This window comes from Mastomys coucha, unplaced genomic scaffold (genome assembly GCF_008632895.1).
Source record: "Mastomys coucha isolate ucsf_1 unplaced genomic scaffold, UCSF_Mcou_1 pScaffold18, whole genome shotgun sequence".
NCBI lineage: Eukaryota > Metazoa > Chordata > Mammalia > Rodentia > Muridae > Mastomys > Mastomys coucha.
In genome coordinates, this window is record NW_022196900.1 from 108777272 (window position 1) to 108786401 (window position 9130).

The 9130-nt window shown below is 50.2% G+C and overlaps 1 protein-coding gene across 5 annotated transcripts in view; it reads right to left on the minus strand.

Annotated features, from left to right (window-relative positions):
- The window catches only part of Pik3cd (phosphatidylinositol-4,5-bisphosphate 3-kinase catalytic subunit delta), a 68083-nt gene that overhangs the window by 25061 nt on the left and 33892 nt on the right, over window positions 1–9130 (minus strand). For all 5 annotated transcript variants that reach the window (XM_031379509.1, XM_031379505.1, XM_031379506.1 and 2 more), the window contains exons 3-8: window positions 5387–5559; window positions 2578–2806; window positions 2262–2491; window positions 1540–1719; window positions 1287–1436; window positions 790–879 (exon numbers count right to left, since the gene is read on the minus strand). In XM_031379509.1, coding sequence (XP_031235369.1) covers window positions 790–879; window positions 1287–1436; window positions 1540–1719; window positions 2262–2491; window positions 2578–2806; window positions 5387–5527 — 1020 coding nt within the window. In that variant the 5' untranslated portion in view covers window positions 5528–5559. The remainder of the gene's footprint in view (window positions 1–789; window positions 880–1286; window positions 1437–1539; window positions 1720–2261; window positions 2492–2577; window positions 2807–5386; window positions 5560–9130) is intronic.

Genomic DNA, 9130 nt, shown 5'->3' on the forward strand with positions numbered 1-9130 from the left:
GGCGCTAGGGCGGGGGAGAGGTTGTTTCTCAGAGGGAAAGCCACTGGCCAAATAGGACAAGAAGCCATGGGACAGGGGAGGCTACAGACTGTGCACTGGCAGCCCAAGGCACGTCCCTTCCCATCCACACCTCAGTTTCTTCAACAGGAGATGGTGACTCCATGGCTCCCTGGCTCTAACATTCTATGGCTGCCTGCCCTTTTTGAACCTTATGGGCTCCTATCCAGGAGCCACACCAGGTGATCATCCCAGACCTCCAATTTTGTAAAATTATGGAGCTAGATAGGAAAGCCAGCCTGTCTGTGGGCTTCCTTAACACCTCCACCTGGAAGGCAGATGTGAGGCTTGTGGAAGTGTTTTTAAAAAAACAAACAGCACCATGTCCCCACACTGTCTTCAGAACCCAGAGGGAGCTCAGACCCCAGGGGATGAGGCAGCTACCCGTCCAGGCTGGGGGCATACCCTGACCGGCTGCAGCTGGCTCTTCCTGGAGCCTCTCGCACCTCTCCAGATGCCTCTCTCACCCCCACAACCTCTACCAAAGTCAAGTACACAGAAATCTGCTCTGCCCGGTTTCCACGAATCAGTCTCTGGCTGGCTGGCCCACCCCACTCCCCTCTTCCTGTTTTGAAGCGGCTTACAACCACTCTAGGCAGGGACGCTGGGTAATGTGGTCAGGTGGCTTTCGTGTGACATCTTCCCACTCTTCTTCCGCTGCCACCCCTCCTGGCCACAGCCACCTTGTTTGTATAGAAAACAGTGGCTCCCTCCTGGCCCGGGAACCCCTACCTTCATCCGTTCGTCCGCGTTCACTTTTCGGCCCTCAATCAGCTCAATGCAGAATGGCTGTTCCAGGGACCACAGGGACACAGAGGAGGGCTAGGGAGACAGAGTCAGTGGCGAAGAATAAGACACCTCTCCCTAGCCGGGCAGTGGTGGCGCACGCCTTTAATCTCAGCATTTCGGAGGCAGAGGCAGGTGGATTTCTGAGTTCGAGGCCAGCCTGGTCTTGGAGTGAGTTCCAGGAAAGCCAGGGCTACACAGAGAAATCCTGTCTCGAAAAACAAAACAAAACAAAACAGGCCCCTCTCCCTAGCACTGTCTTTTTATCAGAAAGCCTGTTGTACAAATGCACAAGGGCCCTCAATGCCCCTAAGAGCCACTAGAAGACAGCAGAGGCTGCCCTGTCGTTCACACAGATCCCACCCACCACAGGCCCCTGAACCCATGGGCCTCCTGCTTTTATCCCAGCAGACCGGGAATGAACAGGGAATACACCACTTTACCTTCTTAGCAGGGATCGGGGGAGGCTTGGTTCGAGGTTTCTGCACTTGCGGGGCAGGGTTGCTCTGCTCATCCCGCATAGCCAGGATGGAGGAGGAGTGGACCATGGTCAGATGGGGAGTCAGTCCACTGTGCAGGCAGCTGCAGATGTACTGGAAGAGAGGCACAGGGTGAGCTGCTGATGGGGGACAGGGCACCCGCTCCTGAGTCCGGGGCCACATGCAGGCAGCAGGCAGCGTTGCCCTGAAGGCTCACCTGAAAGTGGCAGAGCGGGTAGCTGCCATAGAGGTACTCGTGCCTGCCGTTCACCTGCAGGGCATATTCCTCAGGCTGCTCCACCAGAGGCTGCCGGAACACTGTGGCCTTTTTTCGGAGGGCACAGGCCATCAGTGCCAGGGGCATGTCCTTGGTGGATACCTGGAAGGTGAAGCTCTCCTGTAGGAAGAAGGAGATCAGCATTCTGCTCTGCAGTCCCTGAGGCCTCTAGGGCAGAGAGGTAGGGCTGCCTGTGAGAGAGACGCATCTCCAAATCATGTATGGTGTTCACTAATCAAGGCATGGAACCAACATCCAGGAAACACTGGGAGGGAGGGGGAGGGAAGAGGGAGGGAGGAAGGGAGGGAGGGAGGGAGGGAGGGAGGAAGGGCCACACTCTGCATTGTCAAATCTGCCTGATGTGGGGCAGTTCTTTTTGAGTGTTGGCTGCTCTTGCAGAGGACCTGGGTTTGGTTCCCAGCACCCACATGGTGGCTCACAGCCATCTCTACCTCCAGTTCTACGGGATCTGACATCTTCTTCTGACTTCTGTAGACACTAGACACTTACTTACATATACACAAGCAAGATATCCATACACATAAAATAAAGTAAAATAAAAATAAATCCCTATTTGCCCAGCGAGACAATTAGCTAAGCCACTGGCTTGGAGACCTGGCAGATGCCCTCTTATGCTATTGGGAGAAGGAATGGGGGCTCACCTCACTGCCCTCGAACTTCACATTGACCAGCAGGGCCCGGTTGCTGACGTGCAGTGAGTCAGCCCGCCAAACCCTCGCTGAGGGCTCCAGCTGCAGGGGGAAGCTATACTGCAGCCATTCCACCCAGCCCAGTTGTTGGCGGTGAGCTGCTGCCTCTTCACAAAACTGGCGCATCTGAGTGCGGAAGTCATTTACTTCCGGGTCCCGCAGGGAATCAAACTCATGGAGACCTTCTCGGGGGGTAAGAGGAAGAGCTCAGGACAATGTCGAGACACGTGGGGCCCGCTGAGTCGCCTTCTATCTCTGGTAAGTATACCTTTGCCAATGAGGAGGCTGATCTGGGAGTTGATGAGCTTCTTCACGCGGTCCCCCTCTCGAGCCACGAGGCGGAGCACCGGCAGGAAGGGCTGGATGTCACACAGCCTCCGCTGCTCATCCTCCAGCTCCTGCTGCTCTGCAGTCTGGTTCACACAGGTGAACACATACGCCTCCGGGTCACTGAGCATGTGGAAGAGTGGCTCGTACTGTGCACGGTGCCACAGCACCTGGGAGAGAGGGTCACAATCAGCCCTTACAGGGGCAGAAGGAGACCCCGAGAAGACAAAAGCTCTCACACCAGAAGACTAGCCATGTCGATAAACTTCCTGTCTCTGCCCTCAGTTCATTGTGTGGCGTTTGCTGAGACTGGGGCAGGGCCAAATGGGCCCTATATCTCTTCTATGGGGTTTATGGATGACCTTTGACTTCTGAAGAGGACGGCCATGTGTGACCTTTGAACTCCCCCCCTCCCCGCCAGATGACCACTATGGGTACCACTATCATTATTCACTTTGTAGACCAGGCTGCACCCATCTTTGTTCTGTCCCTGCTTCCTAAGTGCTGGGGCCACAGGCATGAACTACCAAAATGGAGTACATTTATATAAAGCTTATAGCCAAGATCAAGTGTTATACTGTCCATTCAGAGGAAGAGAAATACAGGGGGGCTGGAAGGATGGCTCTGAGGTTAAGAGCACTTGTTACTCTTGCAGAGGACCTGGCTTCAGTTCCTAGCACCCACATGACAGCTCACAATACATCTGAAACAGGAGTTCCTTGTGAAACTCACACCCTCTCCCGGCCTCTGCAGGCACTAGCGCACACACAGATATGCAGGTAAAATGCTCATACGCATTTTCAAAAAAGTCATCTAAAAAAGAGGTATAAAAGTTCATCATCAGATTTATCCCAAGACTCAAAGTGCAGGTACAGAATGAGCTGGGAGCTCCGGTGAGATGGCCCCACAGGCCTGTAACCAAGCCTGACCAGCTGAGCTCAATCCCTAGAAGCTGGGTGACAGAAGGAGAAGCCAGACTCCTCCGAATTGTCCCCTGATCTCCAAACCATGCCATGGGGCATACACACATACATGCAAGGAACATACACGGGTGAACACATAAATGTAAAGCTTTTAATTAAAAAACAAACCCAGGAACTAGTGGAGGTATTATTGACCGTATTACCTCATCTGGCCCAATCGCAGACAGCTTCCCTTCTTCCTCTGTTTTTAAATATTTATTTACTTATGGTGATGGAGAGGGGACATATCTACTGATACATGTGTGGAGGTCAGCGGACAATTGAGGAGTGCTTCTCTCCTCCCACCATGTCAGTTCTGGGGATCGAATTCGGGTTGTCAGGCTTAGAAGCCCCCTTGCCTGCTGAGGCATCTCACTAGCCTGCCTGCCTTGCTCTCCTTTTATGAGACAGAAGCCCAGCATATCCTTGAGCTCCCTGTGTAGCTGAAGAGAACCCAGAACTCCTGACCCTCCAGTCTCCCAGGACCAGGGTTACATGTATGAATGGCCTCACCCAGTTTATGATGTGCTGGGAATTGAACCCAGAATAGCACGAGCTGTAGGCAGGCCCTCTACTGACTGAGCTATATTCCCAATGTCCTTTTTCTTATCTTCCTAAATTTTAGTGAATCTACATTGTTTTCATAGTGGGAAAAAATCAGTATTAAAGGAAATCTGGGGTGGGGGGGACAGAGATGATTCTTGCTCCTACAGTTGGTTTTCCTGTTTCCATTTAGGGCTGTTAAAATTCTGAGGTAAGGGCTCATTCTTTGCCCACTCAAAACATAATCCAGTAGATCCCACACTTGGTGGGTTGCAGAGCCCTGTCTAAGTCACAGACAGAAACCACCAAATGCCATCCACAAGTGTCAGTCACCCTAAAAATGATTCAGTAAACCCCAAACCTCTTTCTAACAATGGTGTTTCTACTGCTAAGGTGACAGTTCTAAAGACGAGTTGGCTCCGAGGCCCTTGCTCTGTGGACAGAGTGGTTCCGAAAATGACCACACAGTCATGAGTGGCATGAGAGCCCAGCCAGAGGCTGGCTCGCAATCTAGCAATCTCGTAAAGGGAAATGTCTACTGTTAAAGGGGAAGCTGACTTTGGAATGATAAGTGGAGTTTAAACCACAGGTTTTTAAACAATTCTTAGAAATTTTATCTTGTAAAGCCTACATCTAAGGGCTGAGGGTAATAGCTCAGTGGGTGGGGCAGTTGCTTTGCCAGCCTAAGGACCTGAGTCAGCTCCTCAGAGCCCACATTTAAAAGGTGGAGGGGCACTGAACAGGTGACTCAGCAGTTCAGCGCACCGGCTGAGCTCAGTTCAGTTCCTGGTACCCACATGGTGGCTCAAAACCATCTGTAAGTCCAGTTTCAGATGATCCAAAGCCCTGTGATGACCCCTGATGTGCACCAGACACACACATGGTGGGTACCTATGCGCATAACATAAAAATAAGTAAATCATAAAGTAAGACAAGCGGCTAGGGATAATAGAACTCATAATCCCAGCACGGAAAAGGTGGAGAAAAGTAGATAAAGCCTTTGAGTTGCTGGCCAGCTAGTCTAGCCTACTGCAGTGAGATCTTGTATCAAAACATATATACATACATACATACATACATGCATGCATGCATACATACATACATACATACATAAGAAAAAGAAGGTGTACTGCTCCTGAGAAATGGCGACCAAGCCTGCCCCTGGCCAGTTCACACCCTGGAATTCTGTGTCTGTGAACAGTGTCTCCCTGAGCATCAAGGTGTGAGAACGGGCCTTGGCTCTACCTGCTTGATGGTGCTGAGGTTGGCATTGCGGGACACCGGGAAGTTTAAGTAGACTCCTGTGGGTAGCAAGAAGTCAACCACCACGCTCTGGCTCTCCTCTTTGGTCCAGAACTCCATGGGGCAGTCCACCCCAGGGGGCATCCTGTTCTGTTACTTCTCTGAGGCCTGTTCTCCTGTGGGAAAGGCAAAGACACCATGATTAGGGCTTTGGCACATAGGATAGCCAGATTGGAGCCACAGGAGGACATGCAAAACTTGCCACATGTGAGGTCCTGCCTAGGTGGCTTGTGGTGCCCACCTACTTAGCCACCCTGTAGGCTCAGGTGCTTCTCATCACAGGTAGACATGCCAAAGGCCAAAGGACACACACTGGCCAACAGATGACGCAGAGGGGGAAACGAGAAGAACGGGCAGATACTTGAAAACCGAAGATAAAACTCTACAGTTCTTAAAAGCGTTCTAGCCAGAAACCAGTTAGCTGAAAACCAACTCTGACTAGCCAGGCGTACTGGCACCTACTTACAATTCCAATACTTGGGAGGTCAAGGGAGCCAATCAGGAGGAGAGCAAAGCCAGCCTCAGTTACGCAGTAAGTTCAAAACCAGTTTGGTGACCATGGGAATCAATCTCTCTCTCCCTCTCCCCCCCCACCCCCCCGACTCACACACACACGGGCACAGAATACATGACTTTATCTGAGGAGTTATGATAGGGGTCATGCCAACCCTCAGCCACCCCCTGCCCCCTCCATAGCACCACAGTAATAACAAAACATTATAGATAACAGGACACAGGGTGTGTTCACCACCCACACTCCAAGTCACCAAATCCCTCCCCGCCACCACCAGCTTCCCCCTTCCAGGTCACCGCAACCTGGAATCCAGCCACTTATCAATTGTATGCATGTTTTCATACTCTTATCACTAGTGTGCATCCTCGAGCAGTTCCTAGTATTTTCAGCCCAGCAGTCGGACGCCCACAGACCCGGGCTCGTGCAGGTCTTTTGCATGTAGCCTACTGCTGCTGTGAGCCCCTGGATGCAACAGCCACGTCATATCAAGAAAACATCATCTGCTTGTAGCCCTCACCAGCCTTGGGCTTCCGCATTCTTTCTGCCCACCCCCACCCCCCACCGCACATACTGGGGCTGGAGGGGGGGGGGGGCACTACATATTTCCCGTTTAGTGCTGAGCAGTAAGTAGGAGGTTTAACATTCATACCATCAAATCTGTCCACTTTATGTTTTATTAGTTTGATTTTTTTGTTTTTTGTTTTTTTGAAATAAGAGTCTCTACTATGTAGGCCAGGTTGGCCTCAAACTCCGTGAGTCCTCAACCTCCTAAATGCTGGGATTAAAGGAATGTGCCACTGTGTCCTGCCTATTTTCATTCTTTTTTTTTTAGTAGTTTTTTTTTAAAGATTTATTTATTACTGTATGTAAGTACACTGTAGCTATCTTCAGATACATCAGAAGAGGGTGTCAGATCTCATTATGGGTGGTTGTTAGCCACCATGTGGTTGCTGGGATTTGAACTCAGGGCCTTCAGAAGGGCAGTCAGTGCTCTTAACCACTGAGCCATCTCTACAGCCCCTATTTTCATTCATTAAAAAACAAAATTCTAGCCAGGCAGTGGTGGTTCACGCCTTTAATCCCAGCACTTGGGAGGCAGAGGCAGGCAGATTTCTGAGTTCGAGGCCAACCTGGTCTACAGAGTGAGTTCCAGGACAGCCAGGCCTATGCAGAGAAACCCTGTCTTGAAAAACAAAAACAAAAACAAAATTCTAGGCTGAGGGTGTGTGGTTCCCCGCCCCCCCCAAAGCTCTGCATTCAATTGCCAGCACCACATAAACAAACTGGGTATGGCTCTGCACATCTGTAATCCCTGCTCCTGGCAGGCAGAGACAGGAGGATCAGAAGTTCAATGCCATCTTCTACTACATTGCAAGTTCAAGGCCAGCCTCAACTACATGAGACCCTAAATCAAAAGAAAAAAAAAAAGACTTGTGAATTGGGGTGACAGTTCAGCAAGCTTGAGGCTCTGAATTGGATGGAGCCCAATACCAAAACAGGACAGAAAATGTCCATGCCTACCACAAGGTCACATTCTCCTGGATTTCAATGACATGTTTGGCTTGTGAGAGATGTTCTAGTTGGTGGTGGTACCAACTGGGCTGGGCCTGACTCACTGGGCAGCAGCTAGCAGCTGTTCCACGCATCATGTTGCCTCCTGTGCGCCCCCCACCCCCAGCTCCCACCACTGCTGGTAGCTACTTCCTCTGAGTGTGAAACCATGTCCTACTTGGGGTTCCTCTTTCTGAGGCCAAAGTTTTCCTTTTTTGTTTCCTTTTTATTTATTGGGCAGGGGAACAGTCAGGAATCTGGAGGATTCCATCTACAATGTGTTCTTTCCAAGCTTGGGAATTCAGGGGTACCTTCAGTCACATGAACACAGGCTTGGGCTTTTGAGGAACCCTACCCAAAGATCTGGGTCTGAGGCAAGCAGATGTTTTGTTTTCTTGACCCTCAGCCCTGTAAAAAGGAAGGTTATAGCTGCATTGACCCATCGGGTGGCAGAAAATTAAGTCTATAAGCAACTTCATTTAACCATGGGGAAAACCCCATGATGTGCATAGTCCATCAAGCTCAGAGAAAAGAACCACTTCTCTCTTCCCTGGAAGAAGTCTAGAACCTTCCATTTCCAGTAGGATACAAAAGAAAGAGAGAAGCAGATGCAGGGACTCAGGGTGACCTTCAAATCACACCCTGGTATAGCCATGGAGGCAAACTGTTGGGCTCTATCCGAGCAGAACAAGCCTGTGCCCTGGGACCAAGCCAATCATAGTCCCTACCCAGGCACACACCCAACAGACCTCCAGTACAGACACTGCTGAAGACACAATTAGGAGAGTTTAAAGCATTGTACAATCACCCACGCCATAGAAGCCAGCGGCAGGATGCAAGCTATCCTTCCCACTGACTGAGGTGGAAGCAAGGAGGAAGGAAGACTATAGATACATGATGAGAACAACGACATATCTCATGGACAGAAAGCTGAGCAACGGAAGCCAGGAATGAAAGCCAATACACACAAGTTCAAGGCCAGCCTAGGACACAAGAAACATTGTCTCAAAAGAAGAGATACACTCCTGACGCAGACTGCTGGAGTTCCTGCCTCCTGTTCACTTGCTCAGGCACACACCATCCTTCCTGGTTTCTATAGCTATGGGGAGGTCACTGAAAGTTTCTCTCTCTTTTTGAATATTATTTTTAAAATACGGGTATGCTGAGCATGGCTGTGGTATGTAGGTATGAACACATGAGGACCAACGCCCTTGAAAGCAGAGTCTTGGGAGCTAGAGCTGCCAGATTACTACGAACTGGAGTTATAAGCAGTAGCGAACCATCCCACATGGAAACTGATCTTGGACCTCTCTAAGAGCAGTAATCACTCTTAACTGCTGGGTCAGCTCTCTACCTCTCCGGCACCAAGTTCCTCAACCCCCAGGGATGCCTTTGGTCCCCTGGATCCAGTCCCACCAGCAGCTGTCTATTCTCCTGGCTTCCACAGGGATTTTGTTTTATTTTACAGCATTTGAATTAGGTTTTATTTTTCTTTTTAATTTTTAATTAGCTGGAAGGCAAAGGTGGGTGAATCTCTGAGTATTTAAGGCCAATCTGGTTGACATAGTGAGTTCTAAGCCAGCCAAGTAGATATAAAGATATCCTGTGTCTTAAAAAAAAAA